Genomic DNA, 19,777 nt, shown 5'->3' on the forward strand with positions numbered 1-19,777 from the left:
GAATTATTCCTTTCCAGAGTCTAATAACAACATGAGGGATAGTAAACGATGGAAATGTCTTATTTGGAACGAACTGTTTCTTTAATAAGCTGTCGTCAACTGTTTTAGAAAATGCTTATCTAATTAATTTTTTTTTAACTTTAAGAGAAATTTATTACATTTAATATTCGCCACTGGAGTGTCCCTCAGTAACTGTTCAAAAATATGTAAACAATTACACGTATGACTTTTCCATTACTAGCATGATATCCTATCTTGCATTGCTTCCTCAGCATTTCACAGAAATATTTTATGAATGCGAGTGACATCATTCAGTAGCCTGCCTTATTCCCAGAGGTGACTCATTCCTCAGCTACCGCGAGTCTGGAATACCAGGATGGACACAGGGATACTCCCATTGTAAAGGAATTTGGTACTTTAGTGCCATATAAGGAGTTTTTGATATCAATCAGGGCCAAGAAGGAAAGAAAGAGGTGGAGTCTGGATAAAACGCCCGTTCTCATTGGTGGCCAAGTATCCGAAGGGAAGTGCTGGATCTACGTACGCTAAAATAGTAAAGCAGACAAAACTATCAAACTTTACCTAACTCTTTCTCTTTCAGTTCCCGACAGTCTGTTTTAAAGCTTTGGCTGCTCTTGCTCGCTGACACAATGTCTTCGCAATTCAACAGAGGTCCAGCATACGGGTTTTCAGCGGAAGTGAAAAGCAAGGTACGTGGAATAATTAACTTTTAACTAGTTTAAAACATTAGCTAAAACATTGTCATATTGTAGCTCATATGTAATAGAATTGCTGCGTCGCGTTCTGATGAACTGAAAGTGTATGAACAAATGTTTCCTAAACTTCCTGGAGTGTTAACACACGTGTTACGATACAACGTTAAATATCAATCGTGCTTCATGTAATGCATATTGCATTATATTATTTGCTGGCAACTAGCTGTCAAGTTAAAGTTAAGTAAAGCGCAAAAGACGTCGCGGTAACAGCAAAGAAAGTTCTAAGAAACTCTTGGGGCGTTGCCTCTGGTCCTCAAACATGTCATTGTAATCTGGCCTGAAAAACACACAGCTTGTGCTCACAATAAAGCTGCTGCTGGTTCACATTCCTCTTTCTGATTAGGTGTTGATGTGATTTCAGCACACTAGTATCAGTTAGCAGTCCTGAAGTTAACTAGACACAGATTTTTGGTGGTAGATAAGCCTTTTGTGTTATGTTTGACTATATATTAAGCCAAGGCATACATATTATCTCACTCACCTACATGCCTTTTCTTTACATACAGAAGAAATGAAAATGTAGAGATTGTGTTTTAATTTAAACAATGAGCATAGAGCTGTATTGTAGTCTGATTATCAATCAATGTCATATTTTTTCCCCACTAGATTGCACAGAAATATGATCCCCAGAGGGAGGAAGAGTTACGGATTTGGATTGAAAACATTACTGGGCGCTCCATTGGAGATGACTTTCAGAAAGGGTTAAAGAATGGTGTCATACTCTGCGAGTAAGTTTGTGTTTCAGTGCTCTTCAAAGGTAATTTCACAACATACCTTTGCGTAACCTTGAGGTCTTGATGTTTCCTTAAAGGCTTGTAAACAAACTTCAGCCAGGGTCTGTGAAAAAGATCAACCAGTCGTCGCAAAACTGGCATCAGGTGACCTGACCTTTTTCACTTCTCTGAAATGTTTATTCTTAAATGTTTTAGTAAATCTAAAGTCACTGTTCTCTTTTTCTGAGATTGTAGTTGTCTGTTGTGTTCACTTAAACTGCTGATAAGATTGTCTCTTGTTGGTTGAAGGTTATGTTTTGTCTGTTTTATTCTGTTGTAGCTGGAGAACCTGACCAACTTTATTAAAGCGATCACCACCTACGGACTCAAACCTCACGATATTTTCGAAGCCAATGATTTGTTTGAGAATGGAAATATGACACAGGTTCAGACCACCCTCCTGGCTCTTGCTGGCATGGTAAGTCTCTAATGATATAATTTCGCAGGAGAGCAGCCTAACTTTGATATTTCAGTCTGTAATTATAGATTCTCTCTGTGTTTACAGGCTAAAACCAAGGGCATCCATTCAAGTGTAGACATTGGAGTGAAGTATGCTGAGAGACAGGAGAGGGCGTTTGATGAGGAGAAAATGAAAGCTGGCCAATGTGTCATTGGATTACAGGTATTAGTAAACTTTGTGTGACTGAGTTTCTGTTATTATTTTAAACAATCTGAAAATGAGTCATAATTATTCACGATTTGCAATACAGAACTTATTTGGCTCAGTCTGGAAAGTACCATGACATGTATTTGCATGTTCTTTAATAGATGGGAACAAATAAATGTGCAAGTCAAGCTGGAATGAATGCCTATGGCACCAGAAGACACTTGTATGATCCCAAATCACACATTCTGCCACCAATGGACCATTCAACAATCAGTCTGCAGATGGGCACCAACAAAGGTGCTAGCCAAGTAAGTACCTGTGTCTCGTGATATTGCCTTATTACTGACTCATTCTGATCAATGAAAGCCCATTTATGCCACTGAACAAAAATTTAAAAAGGGTTATTGAAACTTTTCATTTCACGGTCTTTACTTTTTTCAAAATTCCTAATATAAACTCGCAATTCTGACTTTTTTCTCAGAATTGCGTGATATAAATTCGCAATCGCAAGTTAAGTCAGAATTGCGAGATAAAAATGTGCAATTCTGAGAAATAAAGTCAGAATTGAAAGATATAAACTCGCAACTGTGACTTATTTCTCACAATTGTGAGTTTATATCTTGCAATTCTGACTTTTTTCTCACAATTGTGAGATATAAATCATAATTGCAAGTTATAAAATCTAATTTTGAGAGGGAAAAAAATATTTCACAATACTATTTCACAATTCTTACTTAATTGCTCTCAATTGCATGTTATAAAGTCAGAATAGCGAGGTATAAACTTGCAATTCTGAGAAAGTCACAATTGTGAGTTTGTATCTCGCAATTCTCACTTTATTTCTCAGAATTGCAACTTTATTTCTCAGAATTGTGTGATATAAACTTCAGTTGCAAGTTATAAAGTCAGAATTGCACATTTTTGTCTCGCAATTCTGACTTTATAACTCGCAATTCTGACTTTTTGTCAAATTGTGAGATATAAACTTACAATTGGAAGTTTTAAAGCCCAATTTTGAGTTTTATCTTGCAATTCTGACTTCATTTCTCAAAATTGCAGAATTGCATGATATAAACTTACAATTGTGAGTTATAAGTCAGAATTGTGAGATAAAAATGCACAATTCTCACTTTTCTCGCAATATCTTAAGTCACAAGTCAAAATATAATAAGTCACAATTGTGAGTTCATATCTTTCAATTCTGACATTATTTCTCAAAATTGCAACTTTATTTCTCAGAATTACATGATATAAACTCGCAGTTGCAAGTTATAAAGTCAGAATTGCGAGATTAAACTGAACAATTCTGACTTTTCTCTCACAATTCTCGAATTTTGAGGTATAAACTCACAATTGCAAGTTTTAAAGCCCAATTTTGAGTTTATATTTTGCAATTCTGACTTCATTTCTCAGAATTACAAGTTTATATCTCACAACTCTAACTTCATTTCTCAAAATTGCAGAATTGCATGATATAAACTCACAATTGTGAGTTCATATCTTTCAATTCTGACTTTATTTCTCAGAATTACATGATATAAACTCGCAGTTGCAAGTTATAAAGTCAGAATTGCGAGATTAAACTGAACAATTCTGACTTTTCTCTCACAATTCTCAAATTTTGAGGTATAAACTCACAATTGCAAGTTATAAAGTCCAATTTTGAGTTTATATCTTGCAATTCTGACTTCATTTCTCAAAATTGCAGAATTGCATGATATAAACTTACAATTGTGAGTTATAAGTCAGAATTGTGAGATAAAAATGTGTCATAATTGCAAGTTATAAAGTCCATTATTGAGAAGGAAAAAATATTTTTTTAAATTCTGACTTAATTTCTTGCAATTGCGTGTTATAAAGTCAAATTCAAAGAAAAAAGTCAATTGTCAGATATAAACTTGCAATTCTGAGAAAAGTCACAGTTCTTCAAGACTTAATTTCTCAAAATTGCAAATGAATATCTCACAATTCTGACATAATTATTCACAGTTGCATTTTATAAAGTCAGAATTGCAAGATATAAACTCAATTCTGAGTGAAAAAGTCAGAATTGTGAGTTTATATCTTGCAATTCCTACTTTTTTTTCCCCAGAATCGCAAATTTGTATCTCACAGTTCAGGTTAATGATTTGAAAATATCAATAAACACTATAATAGTATATGAATACTATTAAATAACTCTCTGTTAAATCTGATTATAGGCTGGTATGACAGCTCCAGGGACCCGCCGTGCCATCTACGACCAGAAATTAGGCACTGATAAGTGTGACAACTCCACAATGTCTCTACAAATGGGCTACACTCAAGGCGCCAACCAGAGCGGGCAGAATTTCGGGCTCGGCCGTCAGATCTATGATGCCAAATACTGCCCCAAAGGTGCACCCGGCGCAAGTGGAGAAGCTGACGGTGGCTACGTGGATTACCAAGACGAGGGATACCAGGGTTATCAGGATGACGGTCAAGATTACTGAATCAACCAATCGCAGACTAGAAGTCTGAATAAGAAGCTAAGGGGAAGCTGATACTTCCTTGCAAACAAAAGACCCGAAACATTCCAGTACACCACCGTAAGCGTGCCATCTGTCAGATAGTGACGAAAGTGACCAATATGAAACATATCACTTATGTTTTAACTTCATTTTATACACATTATGTTTTGTTCATTTGAAGCTAGAGCCCTACAAAACATATCAGTTAATGTTAAGTGTATTGATACTTCTTGTATTTTAAATGGTTCATGTGACAGTCATTTAATTGCACAACCACTATAATAATATTTAGTATTTGCTTAGTTTTTCTGTCTAGTTTTTATTTTATTTTTTATTCACTGAAAATGCTGATCTCTACTTTGACGTTAAATGCAATTATGACGGGGGTTATGCTAAAGTTATTCACATAATCCCAAATAATGATTAGTATTTTAGTTTTAATCAAGCTGTTGTGAAGACATTTGATATTAAGTATGTAAAAGAAAGAGTGTTACGTGAGCCTGATTCATTATATATTTGAATATAGAACATGCTCAGGGGTGTAAAGTCACTTTTTCTTGTCAGTTGAGCATGTGAAGGTGAATCTTTGCTGTTACAGTTAAAGTTAAAGAGGGTTTAAATAAGGTGAACCTTATTTTACTGCAGTTACGTGGTCCATTGTGTTAATTTAAGAGCTTTTTTTCCCCGGTAATATTTTGTTATTGTGTTTTTAGGCTCGAAAGTGAGAGCACATTCTTGACATGCACAAAAAGGAAGGGTTTATCTATAATTTCAGCAGCATTTTTGCATTTCTGCTTTTTTGACGTTCTAAATAGTATACTTCCTCACTTGATTAGAGGAGATGAATGTGGTGTATGTTTTATAATACACTTTTCTCACGTGCAATTTGAAATGTGTTAAAGAGTTCATTTTTGCATTAGTGTTTCATATTCTCATCAAATATTTTACTGTTCGGAGAGCCAGAACAACTGGAACTTGTCTTGTTTTCTTTGGATTGTAGTATTGTGAAAGGAAATTGAAGTATAACATTGTGAGTGAACATTCCAAATTAGGAACTGGAGTCACTGCTTTTTTTCCACAGTATTTGTTCTCATTCCAAATGACCCTTTGTACTAGACATTGGAAATTTTAGGTCTGCTCAGATAAATTGCATAAATAAATGGATATGTCTGTGTATGCTTTACACTTGTGTTTTTTACTTTTCTTATGGAATATGATGGTTAGATTGATGTAGTAAAGACTGGGTTCATAATAAAAGATGACGAACAACAGTTACTTTTGTCATGATTGATTTCATTTTCAGTCTGTTGCACTCCTAAAACTTTAAGTATAAAAACAAAGCAAGCGTGTTATTTTTCAGTCTTGTGCAAGAGGAAAATACCTTATTTCCCAATGGAATTGCTGGGTCTATAATCAATATTCCAGTCAGTCAATTAAGGTTCAAGCAGTGTTGAGTCAGTTAAGCGGTTATATACAAGTACATACTAAGATACTAGAGAAGGGTCAACTAATCTCTTAAATGGCATAATCTTTGAGAAACACAGGACTTTCCTAAAAACTGTCCAAAGGTGTATGTGAAAAAATACGTAACACCGCCATCATCTGGTAATGAGTGAGAATGACAGCATGGGATAAGTATAGCCCAATAGTCATTTATTATAAAGAACCTGATAATTACTTTATTTGATATAACATATCCACCTTATTTTTCAGTGCTGAAGTGAGCTGTTTTCTGGTAATGGGTTCATAAGCCACCATAGGGAATAACGAGAAGAAAAACGAAATGCAGTAAATGGTAAAACTGTGCGCTTTCCAGACTGTTTAAATTCCATTATGTTATAAGATAATACATTAAACATACGGTAAGACACGCCAGTTTCCAAAATCAAACAGCTAAAAACAGCTGGAAGTGGGTGAGACCGGAAAACAATACACATTAAAGTGAACACATCTGCATTAGTAGAACCATTAATGTTTATATAAATATATATATGGATGTATTCTGTTTTCTTTTCTTTTTTATTATGGATGTATATTATATGTATTTTTGTTTTTGATTATTCTGCTATATACAATGCTTTGGCAATATGTATCCAAGTATGTCATGCCAATAAAGCAATATGAATTAAAAAAAAAAAATTGAATTGAAATTTACAAATGGCCGCGCCCGCTCTTATGAGAAGGTATTGCAGTATCTGAACGCTGAATAAATACGCTTTCCATTGATGTATGGTTTGTTAGGATAGGACAATATTTGGCCGAGATACAACTATTGGAAAATCTGGAATCTGAGGGTGCAAGAAATCTAAAAATTGAGAAAATCGCCTTTAAAGTTGTCATAATGAGCATTGCATATTCCTGGTCAAAAAATAAGTTTTAATATATTTACGGTAGAAAACTTACAAACTATCATGGAACACGATCTTTACTCAATCCTAATGATTTTTGACATAAAAGAAAAATGTATAGGCCTAATTTTGACGCAGTGTTTTTGGCTATTGCTCGTTTTGTGGTCACATATTTAAATAATTACTTAATAATTAACTTAATTTCATTTTATTTTAAGTTTAGCAAATAACTTGTGAAAGGTGTGTAAAACAGACAGAATAACAAGTAACAAGTTGCAGATAGCCTAACTTAAACTCACTTAGTAACCTTACAGGCTAAAAGGGCTTGTAAAATGGTTAAAAACGCTAAATATTATAAAGCTAAATATTACCGTTTTAATAAATAAACTGTAAACTACTCTCAGTTAATATTATGAAGTTGTTTTCGTCGTTTACACAAGGTGGCGCTGGTTAACAACATCTCTCCAGCTTCTCCAGTTCGCTCCAGTTTTTGCTGCCTGAGGTTGCAATTTGTTTTTACAACTTCACTTTGTGCCGTTAGTGCCTTACTTGTGCCTCTTTTCAAATAGGTCCGCTGTGAGCTTGTCAAAGTGAATGTCTTCATGTTAATAAACGGCTACATTCCGTGTTGACACGGCGCTCACCTCCTCAAGCTCCAGATTGATTTATCTTCACGGCTCCTGTTGAAGCAGGTAGACTGCAGCTCAACCTGCCATACAGAAAGCATTATGCTAACATTAAACTACACGTGTAATCTGTAGGCCTTCTTATACTTCTGTCGAAGAGAAAAAAGTATTCTGAAGAATGTTTATTACCAAACAGTTTTGGTTACTATTGACGTCCACTGTATGATGAAACCCTCAGCCACTTCCTAATATATGTTTTGTATTCCACACAAAAAGGAAGTCCTATGTCAAAACCAGTTGTAAAACTTTTCAAATCTACTTTTTTATTATGTGAAACTGTCCATATATTAGAATGTAAATAACAGCATTTATTGTGGTTAATTTATTGTGCATTTATTGTGGTTACTGACTACCTTATGCTAATTTATGCTGTCTAAACCAAGATGTAAAATTATATCTATGAGTAGTGGGAAAGGGTGCAATATTTTGACAAACTAAAGCTAATAGGTGGTAAAGATACGTACAAGCAGTATTAATTATGATATTAGCCTAATATTTAACCTACCTGACTGGAAATGATAAGAACAAACACGAATGATTTCAAAATTCTTGCCATGGAAATCCTGGTTCAGTTTGGCCAACCACAAACGACTTTTGTTCCTCAGACAGTTTTTTGCACTCTTCTTCTTGATTTGTTATAACTTTTGGCAGTCTATAGTACTCTAAATGTTATTCCCGGTTTTACCGATTAGTACAACCCAAAACATGACAATAATTGACCACTTTCAGCACCAATAATCAGCAAAATATGCAAGTTTCGTTCGGTTCAGTGGCATTGTTTACTTTCAGTGCCGCCAAAATGGCCGATCTTATTTCTTAAAGGAGTAGAACAAAAATTTACAGATAATGTACTCACCCCCTTGTCATTCAAGATGTTCATGTCTTTCTTTCTTCAGTAGTAAAGAAATGGTGTTTTTTGAGGAAGACATTTCAGGATTTCTCTCCATATAATGGACTTCTATGGTGCCCCCGAGTTTGAACTTCCAAAATGCAGTTAAAATGCAGCTTCAGAGGGCTCTACATGATCACAGCCGAGGAAGAAGGGTCTTATCTAGCGAAACGATCGGTTATTTTCTAAAAACATTTACAACTTATAAACTTTTTAATCTCAAATGCTTTTTTTGGCAAATAACCCATCGTTTTGCTATATAAGACCCTTCTTTCCTCGGCTGTGATCATGTAGAGCCCTTTGAAGCTGCATTTTAGAAGTTCAAACTCGGGGGCACCATAGAAGTCCATTATATGGAGAGAAATCCTGAAATGTTTTACTCAAAAAACATAATTTCCTTATGACTGAAGAAGAAAGACATGAACATCTTGGATGACAAGGGGGTGAGTACATTATCTGTACATTTTTGTTCTGAAAGTGAACTACTTTATTTAATGCAGAAGTAAGCCTATGGGTGAGACTTGCGGTTCATTAGCCACTATAGGAAAATAACGAGAAGAATAACATGCAGTAAACATAAAACTGTTTGCACTACAAACCACTGTGCTTATTATTAAGATAATACAGTAAAATTATATGGTAACCCACCAATTTGCAATATCATGCAACAAAATGATCTGTTTCGTACAGATAACAATAGCTGGATGCGGATGAGACCGAAAGCCAAACCCATAACATTTACAAATGGCCACACCAAGGAAGAAAAAGGTGGATATTTTTTGTCTAAAATGCTTCTTTTGTACAATGGTTTTTAGTAAAATAAAAGTTAAAAAAACAGGAAAGAGTGGGTAGTGGATTAATGATAATCAAATATGTCATATAACTGAATCATATTTGTTAGTTTTCCTGGTAATGTTCTGCTCCAGCGGTTCTTAACACAGTAACAATACATTAAGGGTATTAATAGACCGGATTACTGTTGAATGAAACTTTTAAGAAGCATAATGGCTAAACGCTATGGCTGTTACATTATGAAACATGTCTTTATGTTTGTGCAACGGCCTAGTTTTCAGTTGAATGTAATGTTCTTAATAACTCCATGTACTGTACATAAAGGAAATATATGTGGTGACCTTGTTTCATAATATCAGTTCTACTTTATATGCCTTTGTCATTATAAAGTGCATAATCTTGTTGCCTTTAAGCCTGTGAAGGTCAAAAGCATCAATATTTGTGCATGTAGACCCTGAACACATTTCAATTTGTTTCTATCACAGCTGAAAAGATAACTTTCTTTCAAAGGTGATAAGACACTTGTTCTTCTCTTAAACCGTTAAAGCGTTTGACTGTTAAATACACTAAACTCATCTGGAAGTAAGTAACTGAAAGCACATTAGTGACGATTTGGCACGTTAAGTATTTCTCCCAGGTGTGAAACATTGAGTGTGACACTCGGAAGCCAGTGCAACTTTAGTTACTTAAAGTCAAGAGGAATAAGCTGATTTCCACTAAGTAAGGTTCACGTGTGGTTAAGACCATATGGCACCACTCCTGTAGGAACATTCAAGGGCATAGTCATTCTTACTTTAATTTAGACTAAAAAACTTTTGACTGTTAATAAGTGAAGTAGCAGCAGTTCTCAACTGTATGCATGATTTATTTTTGCACCTATCTGCCTGATTATATTTTGTTATATTATGTTTCTTGTCTCTAGGGCACCGTGCAAGCTTGAGCACCGTCAGGACATTCCAGCATCACCTGCCGTCTCATGAGCATGTAGATGTACTTAACCCTCAGGTCTGATAGGAGCACTTCATACTGATCTATCGTTTGTGTTTAATGCAAGAACTTCAATGACATGGACAGTTTTTTAAAAATAAAATCAGTCTTTATTGGTCTCTTCAAGACCAAATATTTTTTTTATAAAAACAATAACAAAAGGTTTTACTTTTTGGAAAACATAAATTATAAGCAAAAAGATAAAGAAATACATAATGATTTTTGTACAACATTTAAATAATGCGCAAATCAGAGCATGACCTTTTAAAGTTGGCAAGAATACAGCTGCAATGCTACGAAGAAAAAAGTATACTTATGTTATTTACAGAGAAGTGACAGCTATAGACATATAAAGGCAGTCAATGTGACTGAGAAAATGAATCTCCACAGGAACTCCTCGTTTGATTTCAAAAAAGGAAAATACACAAGTAGTCTCAGATCATTTAAGCTTTTGAAAGACAGCGTGTGCGTACCAGAAAAGAACTTCGACTTAAGATACTTGAAATGAATTGACAGGCAATGAACTTTCATTTGTTTCAATGTTCAGTGCATGTCTTTGTCTGTGGATAATGCCTTAAGATAAACAGTGCCTTACAACAAGCATTCTCAAAAGTACTGGCTGGCTCATAGCTTATTTGGTCCGTATTTTAGTGGCAAGGTTCATTTCTTCCCCAAGCTTTTTAGCTTTGGAAAGTGCTTGCGATGGTGCTTAACCATCAGGTCTTTTGACGTCACCCTGCCAGATTTGTCTAAACATGTAGCAGATCCTTACAGAGGCCTGCACCATATAAAAACACGCTGCTGCTTGCAAAGCTCCAGGCACATTTAGTTCTAAATAAAAGAGCCTATTTTTGTGCAGACTGGGATTTGAGTGTCCACCACATTCGTGATTCAGACTTTGTCTGTTCTAACAAAAAATTAGAAGACACTCCTAGTAGAGCTTTAGACCTTTTCAGCACCAGTACGTTATTTTGGCAGGTAACGAATGGTGGTTTCTCCACCCATATCATTGGTTAAGATCTCAGCGGAGGTCTTCTATGACTTGTTTTCGATCTCGGCGGGTGCGATCATCATGGTGGTGGTTTTCAGTGGGTAGTAACGGCCACGCCAGGTCTTCCAGAACACTCCTTGTTTTCTCTGGTGCCTTTGCTTTGGTGCGGGAGTAACGAAATACCTGCCGTTCAAATTCGAGCGACCGCAATTGCTAAACCACCAACCACCTGGAAAACCAAAAAGGAAACCGATTAGTTGACTGAAAAACCACCCACACAGAAAAACCTCATGGCTTATTGCATTGTGATGTTACCTGATAGCTGTTTGGCACAGTTGAGGTCAATCTTTTGGTCATTGTCTTTGTCGCGGGTGGAGAAGGGCACAGACGTTTCAGTAGACAGAGAGCTCTCCAGGTTCCCAGCAGGGCTGCCCAGAATGCGCAAGGAATAGTTGCTCTCCTCGCCATTCAGACGGAAAGGGTAGTTGATGCTCTCAACTTCATCCCGCCAGTCAGAGAACTGCACTTTGAGGATATAGCTACCGCCTTTGGATACCGAATGGATCTTCTCCAGGCCAAGCCAGAACTCACCTGAAAGCAAATTTGAGCATATTTAAGAGACGTGTACTCTAGTCTCAGAATAGGCCAAGAGATTTAATCACTCTGCACTTTAAATCACTTAAGGGCTTTAGGGATACAGGATTTGACTATGTTTCCTCTCCAGCCAGGACTCATCTGATCCTCTATCCTTAATCTGCCACTCTACATCACTTATTAGCAAGTAAATCACTTCATCTTAATCAAAGTGTACTGGCAGAAGTGGAGTCAGTTCACATTGGATTCTTACCATTTAGGCTGCCAAAGCCAGTCTGGTAGGCCTGCCAAAGTTGGTCAAAATCTACAGATCCATCTTGGCGTCTCTGGATGACCGTCCAACCTCCTTCTGTGGATAAAAGCACAAAACAAGAATTACAAATGGTTCTGAGGGACATTTTGGGGGATGAGGACAACAAAGAAGCCTAGGATGCTCTTTTAAAAAAGTGGTTTGCGCCACTTACCAGGTGTCATTTCGCAGAAGACCTCAAAAGGCTCAGAGTCAGTTGGTTGGATGGTGTACAGCCCGCTTGTGGTCTCACCCCTCAGGAACAACTCATGACAGTCAGAAGCCATAGCTGAAAGACACAAAAACACCACAAACGTTCACATGTCTGCAAATGACCTTTAACCATGAATCCAAACTAGGATTTGAAAACTGGCACTAAATGGAAATCACTCACACGTCTGGAGTGTTTATCTCAATTGTTTAATGGTGAACTGAACCTTATCTCAAACACAGAACCTTGAACGTGTCACCCAAGAACCCGAAGGCCAACATGGAGTTTGTTTTGAATTCCAGGGCAATAGTCCGAATCATCTGACGTGTTGTAATTAAACAAATGTCACACTGGTCCAAAAGAGCATTCAGTGTAATGCTATACACACACTGACATACATCTGTGTGGCAAACATCTGCCCAACAAAGGCAGTTTCACATGTGAATCCTGACCTGGCTGAAACAATTGAGGGTGTAAACATGACCTTTCCCCCAGTTCCCAAGCAGAGACTTCCCTCAGTAGAGCTATAAGCATTCCTTCCTCCCTGCCCCCCTTTAGTCCAGCCCTCCATGCCTCCTTCACGTGCACAGCACCCCTCTGCTGACATCACAATGCATGGACAGCGAGTGATCAGGGAATGCCGAGGTTGCTGCTGCTATTTGAGGAGCAAATGCACAGGCCCTCAGGGACTATGTGAGATGTGAGTCAGATGGCAAAAAAAAGTCTGGCACTGTCTGTTCTGTTGAATATTGGATGCCCTACATTAACTGACAATAAATAAAAATGATCACACATCTATCTATCTATCTATCTATCTATAACAAATAACAGCAGATTTCAAAGGCTCAAAGCATGGTATTAAGTGAAGTGGTCTTCTTTAGTCTGGCACACTTCTCATTGACCACAATGAAAGGAGTGCTCTGTGTGGATGAGTAGAGGCAGGGGGGTCTGAGGGGGATAGTCTGGCTCTGACAGATCTAGGGTAAAGGTTACACGTTTTCTGAGTGAAATGACGTGTTTTTTGGAGTGTTCTCCACACGACAGGGAAAATCTGTATAAAGTTCATGGTCCAAAAATATGCACTCTGTACATGGTTTTCACTGGATTAGAGCCAGGAAATCTAATCAAAGGTACAGGATATACTATATCTGAAAAAAATAAGCCCTCCCTTTGCTCTTGGCCAGATTTGAAACAAATCTCTGCATGCTTGTGACCCTGAGTTAACGCAGTCCGAGACTGGTGAACTCTCACACAATTGGAAGGCGTCCAGGGAAACTGTTTCTTTTAAAGCATTCTTTGGATCCCACTGATGTCAGAACTCGCCATGAGAGGCTTTATTGTGTTCATTCGGATGACTGTTCAGGCCCATGTGTTTCTGCTAGGTTCACCTTTCACCTACTTAGAGACTGCCATTGCTCTAAAATGGGGTTTCTCGTAAATGTAATATTTCCGAACCTCACACACACACACAAAATGCTATTAAAAATCTCATAGTTATTTCCACAAGACATTTCCAATATGTTTTCAAGATCTTTTCCCTAACTGGACATGTTCCAAAAACATTATGTTGCACATAACATCACTAAAGGAGCAAAACAAGTGGCAAGTCGAAACATGTTTTTAATTTTTGTAAGTATAGGTGCAATTAGTGTATGTGTGTGTGTTTGAATTATCAGAGAGAATTGTGTGTAACAAGGCACAGATGGTCCATTCGTGCATAAGTGAATGGAACAATTTGACTTTAACATATTTTATAAAACATATGTGATCCTAGACCACAAATCATAAGGGTCAATTTTTTAACAATTTATTCATCATATGAAAGCTGAATAAATATTTGGCCGAGATACAACTATTTGAAAATCTGAGGGTGCAAAAAAAAATCTAAATACTGAGAAAATCGCCTTTAAAGTTGGACAAATTAAGTACTTAGCAATGCATATTACTAATCAAAAATTAAGTTTTGATATATTTACGGTAAGAAAATTTTATAAATATCTTAATGGAACATGATCTTATCTTAATATCCTATCATTTTGACCCATACAATGTATTTTTTGGCTGCTGCAGCAAATATACGGTTACCCGTGCTACTTAAGACTGGTTTTGGCCTTCAGGGTCACATATTATATGTTTTATGTTTAAAAAAGACATATTGGATACATTTTAGCTTTAATTACATGGGCGTAGCGTGATAAACTGACTTACCAACAGGTGAATCTCGCTGTTCAGAACTCGCGTTCAGATGAACATCATCCTCCTTTCGTTTGAGAGAAGCCCGCTCGCTTTTCATATGAATCTAGTGCACAGCACATGAATATTACGGGTAAGTTTGCAGCCATAGACTTAATATTGATTCCACACTACTTAATAGAGATAATACATTTTATATTGTTGTATTCTTACCTGGTTTTGCAGAGTCCGAATGCGAACATTTTGTTTATCCAGTTTTTCTTGCTGTTGCTTGATGCGCTCGACCAGGTCATCGATGCGTTTATTTTGCGCCTCCAGCATCCACTGAAATCAGAAATAGTTTGCGGTCAGTCTTTGTACAAACTCAAAACATGACCTTTTCCAAACCTCAGCAGACCGCAGCGATAATCATAATGTTGTTGACAATTTAAGTTCATATTTTCCAGTTTAACCGGTCTTGTATAATCTTTTCAATCGGCACAGCTTTCCTTCTGTACATCGTTATGCAACAGAAGCATGAACTCGCCAAGTAAAAAAAAAAAAAACGTCTGCATGCGTATGAAATACTTGAGGTTCTGTTAAGCGTTTGTCTTTTTTTTTTTTTTTTCTGAGACATGCATCAAGGGGAGAAGGTAAACACACTTCAAACTTTCCAGGAGGTCAGTAGGCTGTCATTTTTCTTTGTCTGGATAGCTGATACCTTGCACGTACTACACGGCTCTGGGTTCAAGCCATGAAGCGGCGTTCACGCCCACATGCCTGGCTCGTGTGCCGTTCAGTGATCTATTTGAAATGTGTGTGCGCGTGTGTTTTAAGCCACGTAACATATCCAAATGATTCTTGATTAGTTCATTTTACTATTTAGAATATAATTCTAAAGTATCCCCAACAAAACATTACAATGCATGTAATTCAGTTATATTGTTAGCCTATATGTTTCACTTTCTTTTAGAAATGCAGGTTGTTCTCCTACCTGAATGGTTCGGGCATCGCTGTAGTTGCCGTTGGCAGCTTCCAGACCTTCTCCTTGCATCAAGCCGTCTACTTTTTCTTCCAGCTTATTCATCCTCTCATGGTCCTTCTTCCTATCTTTAAGCAGCTCCTCCGTCTTCTCCCGCAGATCCATGGAGACGTTTAGAACCAGGTTCTCACGTTCTTCCAAACTCTGGGCTTTTACTTTCAACGCCTCACTGTCTTCTTGAAGCCGTTGTGTCAGCTTCCCAAGCTCGGATATGGTGACATTGAAGACCTTCATCTTGATGGTGATGTCTCTCACCTGTCCTTTGGTCTTGTCCACATGCTCCTTAAGACCCTGACCTAGCTGCAGCAACCCATGTGCAAGCACATTCACATCATCCCATGCTGCATATTGAACTCTCTTCTCTTTTCCTGTAGCAGCTCCTCTCTTTTCCAGTGGGAAGCTTGTCCCAGAGCTCGCCAGGACTGTGATGCATAGCAGATTTGCCAGTGGTACCTTCATCTTGCTTGTTTTGTGTCTGTGGTTGTCTGGTTAGTCTAACTTGTGGTAGAGACCAGTTAGCTGTCGCAGTATTCTCGAGAGCACAGGCTCATGCTGTTGAAAGGCTAACTTGTTTTTATACCCTTTCTGAGCCGTCTAGTGTTTGCTGATTGGTTGGCCATCTGGAGGGAGTGTGTTAGCTCAGGTTTCAACCTCCTCCCCCTTAACCGTATTTGCTTCAGATGTGGACCATGATGTAAGAATGGACCCGGTTGCAACCAGAAAGCCTGTTGATTTTTAATTATTATTATTTTTTTATTAAAGATTTAATGAAAATTGAGTGTAGGTCTACAACCTGCGTGTTCAACCTTGTTTGTATGTGGATTTATTGATTAATTATATTTATATAAACATTTTTATTACATTAATTCACACAAACAGTCCTGCTGAGACTATTGAGGTGTGACAGACATATTGAATCTTACAAATCAAGTGTGAATGATTTCTGTCCAAATGTCCAAATAGTGGACATTTAACAAATATACATTCTACGTTTAGAAATTATGTAGCTTAGAAAGGGAATATAGTTGAATTGGTGTGAATGGGCACCAGGGTTTTCCCATTACGAAGTCATTATTGCAGCAGAGGCTTTGTGTGGAGAGACGAGGTGAACGTGCCACAGCTGAGCGCTGTGGTCTGAGGTGGTCTGTTCCACTGTGAGCCCAGAGCAGTGTGAGAATTAGGGGAAAGTTCACACTCACAGAAAGCCAGTATTCACTGGAGGTTTCTGAAGACACTCGGCTACCTCTTCAGGTGATGCCTGAGAGTTTGCTTCTCCCATAGAAAAGCAATACTCCTGTTTTGTCTCGTGATACAAAGGACTAGATGTTTATTCCATGGGTGATATCAAAGTACAAATGTTACAGAGTTTACCTTTCAGCTTTCGAGAGCTTTTCAGGTTTTCGGAGAGAGATTTGCTTGTTTTTACAGTGTACTTTGCAGACATGGTCAAAACAGGATTTAAAGTGGTATTTGGAAATAGAGCAGAAGCCAGGACTTGATTATTTGTGACATTAGTCACGTCTCAAATTATATGTCTAATGGAGCTGACTTGAATGAATGACTATGTACAGTAACCTTTAAATGGTTTGGGGTCAGTAAATTGTTTTTGAAGGGAAATAATAATTTTATTCAGCAAGGATGCATTAAAGGATTTGTTTACTTCCAGAATAAACATTTCCTGGTTATTTACTCACCCCCATGTCATCCAAAATGTTCATGTCTTTCTTTTTTCAGTCAAAAGAAATTAAGGTTTTTGAGGAAAATATTCCAGGATTCTTCTCCATATAGTGGACTTCAATGGGCATCAGTGAGTTGAAGGTCCAAATAGCAGTTTCAATGCAGCTTCAGAGGGCTCTACACGATCCCAGCCAAGGAATAAGGGTCTTATCTAGCAAAACGATTAGTCATTTTCTAAAAAAAAAAAAAATACAATTTATATACTATTTAACCACAAATGCTCAACTACAGTCACAAAAGAAAAGTCACAATCAGTTAGTTCTTCATCTGAGTACTTCGGTTCAAAAATGTAGGGTAGGGTGAAAAACCTTTCTCCTCCAACACTGTATAAAGTGACCGTGAATTTAACGGTAAAAGACTGTAAAAATGCTACAGTAAAAGCCTGTTGAATGGTTAATGGTAAACTCCCCTACTATATATGGTGAAAAACTGTATTGGACATTACATGTAATTGTACAGTAGTATACCGCAAGTGAAAAAGAACAAATAATTTACAGTGAATAACCGTAAATTGACAATTCCCTGCGTTACATTTCAAATTTGATGTTTTTTTTGTTGAAATAACTGTTTCTTCTTCGTTTTTTCTTATCAGTTTGTACATTAGGGTTATATGTGACACCTAATGGTAAATGAATGTTAATTGCATTATTTCAGTTTCATGTGTGTATTTTCACCTGTGCACCTTCTATATATGTTATTATTTAAAAGCTGCTTGTGATGGGCTTTGGTTCATCAGGTTTATCACCACCTGCATTTGGTGGTTATCAGTGTATTACAAAGGTACACAACAGATTTCAGTACTTCAGCAGGTTGGTATATTAACATTACATCAGTTAATGAAATTACGGTATTTAACTGTAAATTTAAGTTAAAAGCATAAAACCTAAAATGTTGCTATCATATTATTCTAATATGTAAAATTCCAGCAACCACAGCTGCTGCCTTTTTTACTGTAAATTTTACAGATTTAAAAATCGGCCAATATTGTTGTTTTACCTTTTTTTTGTAAAGGTGTTTGACTTTCTTTGCACATTCTCTTTCTAAACACTGGGTTGGTACTTCCGCCTACAACACGCATTACCTGCGTGACTACGTAATACATGAAGTTGAGCTAGTGCAAGACAAGCATTTGTGGTTAAAAAGTATATAGATTTTAATTGTTTTAGAAAATCACTGATTGTTATTCTTTGGCTTGGAATCATGTAGAGTGCTTTGAAGCTGCATTAAAACCGCAGTTTGGAAGAATTCTGAAATGCTTTCCTCAAAAACATTAATTTCTTTTCGACTGCAGAAAGAAAGACATGAACATCTTGGATGACTTAGGGGTGAGTAAATTATCAGGAATTTTTTATTCTGGAACTGAACTAATCCTTTAAATTGATCAAACATGACAACAAAATCTATGGTGTTCTCTTGAACTGTCTAATGATCAAAGAATCCTGAAAAAAATGTATTATGGTTTCCACAAAAATATTAAGCGACACAGCTGTTTATAACATTAGTAATAGTAACAAATGTTCCATAAATCAGCATATGATTTCTGAAGGATCATGTGACACTGAAGACTAGAGTAATGGTTGCTGAACTTTAACATTACAGAAACACAATTTAAAATATGCTGGAACAGAAATCAGTTATTTTAAATTGTAATAACATTTCACAATATTACTATTTTACTGTATTTCTGTTTAAATAAATGCACACTTAGTGAGCGTAAGAGGCTTTTTTCAAAAACGTCCCCAAACTTTTGAACAAAAAATGTCATCCAAATGATTAAATGCCTGTGTAATCTATAATATGATGCTGCTAGAAAAACTCTTCACTTGAATTTCAAGCCTAAAGGGCGTTTCATGATTAATGTTGGATCAACAAAGCATTTTAGTCCCATTCCTTGTAAACCAACTCTCAGGGTGTGTTTGCTTTTTAATGCCAGTGACGTCCAGCAAACAATGAAACAAACACTTATTCGGTTGTTTCAGCTGGTCCCATAATAGCATGCACGCCTTTTGGTGGATCACTTTAATTAAATCACAAATAACGTCATTGTTTTGACACTTATTTTGTCTGCATGTTCGGTTAGTACGTGCAGAGCTGCTTAACAAAAATGACAGAGAATGATATCTTAAATGACAGAATGTAAGCATCATCTGCGAGGCACAGTGCGTATGTGCATCTCTCCTACAGCCGAAGTCTTTTCAGATGCTGAGTAGCCCTGAAGAGAATCATTAGCATTTGAATGATAGGGATATTCAGTATCTGCCCTGTCTGCGAGTTTCCCAGAAACACTGATGACAGCAGTTAGTCATCCGCCCGAATCACGCTGCCGGAACCAAAGGAACAGCTGCATTTTTTTGACTCTAATATGGTGTCACTCCCAGCGGGACGACCTTTTAC

The 19,777-nt window shown here is 36.9% G+C and overlaps 2 protein-coding genes across 2 annotated transcripts; one reads left to right on the forward strand and one right to left on the reverse strand.

Moving 5' to 3' along the window:
- Positions 1–501: 501 nt before the first annotated feature.
- LOC141343799 (calponin-2-like) lies at positions 502–5,916 on the forward strand. Its single transcript, XM_073848444.1, has 7 exons — positions 502–710; positions 1,383–1,504; positions 1,588–1,654; positions 1,830–1,967; positions 2,055–2,171; positions 2,318–2,464; positions 4,358–5,916. Exons 1-7 carry the CDS (start codon positions 651–653, stop codon positions 4,625–4,627), a joined length of 921 nt encoding a protein of 306 aa, XP_073704545.1. The 5' UTR covers positions 502–650; the 3' UTR covers positions 4,628–5,916.
- A 4,524-nt stretch (positions 5,917–10,440) lies between these two features.
- LOC141344090 (angiopoietin-related protein 4-like) lies at positions 10,441–16,176 on the reverse strand. The gene is made up of 7 exons (XM_073848829.1): positions 15,599–16,176; positions 14,839–14,949; positions 14,641–14,731; positions 12,397–12,510; positions 12,186–12,281; positions 11,654–11,929; positions 10,441–11,567 (listed from the first exon to the last, which is right to left on the reverse strand). Exons 1-7 carry the CDS (start codon positions 16,103–16,105, stop codon positions 11,383–11,385), a joined length of 1,380 nt encoding a protein of 459 aa, XP_073704930.1. The 5' UTR covers positions 16,106–16,176; the 3' UTR covers positions 10,441–11,382.
- Positions 16,177–19,777: the final 3,601 nt, after the last annotated feature.

Source organism: Garra rufa, chromosome 10, assembly GCF_049309525.1.
Source record: "Garra rufa chromosome 10, GarRuf1.0, whole genome shotgun sequence".
Classification (NCBI taxonomy): domain Eukaryota; kingdom Metazoa; phylum Chordata; class Actinopteri; order Cypriniformes; family Cyprinidae; genus Garra; species Garra rufa.

Coding starts and splice junctions, on each gene's coding strand:
- LOC141343799 (XM_073848444.1), top strand. CDS start 651: ATGTCTTCGCAATTCAACAGAGGTCCAGCATACGGGTTTTCAGCGGAA. Junction 1,655..1,829: donor CGTCGCAAAACTGGCATCAG/GTGACCTGACCT, acceptor ATTCTGTTGTAG/CTGGAGAACCTGACCAACTT. Junction 2,172..2,317: donor AATGTGTCATTGGATTACAG/GTATTAGTAAAC, acceptor GTTCTTTAATAG/ATGGGAACAAATAAATGTGC.
- LOC141344090 (XM_073848829.1), bottom strand. CDS start 16,105: ATGAAGGTACCACTGGCAAATCTGCTATGCATCACAGTCCTGGCGAGC. Junction 14,732..14,838: donor TTCGGACTCTGCAAAACCAG/GTAAGAATACAA, acceptor GCTGTGCACTAG/ATTCATATGAAAAGCGAGCG. Junction 11,568..11,653: donor CTGTGCCAAACAGCTATCAG/GTAACATCACAA, acceptor TTGGTTTTCCAG/GTGGTTGGTGGTTTAGCAAT.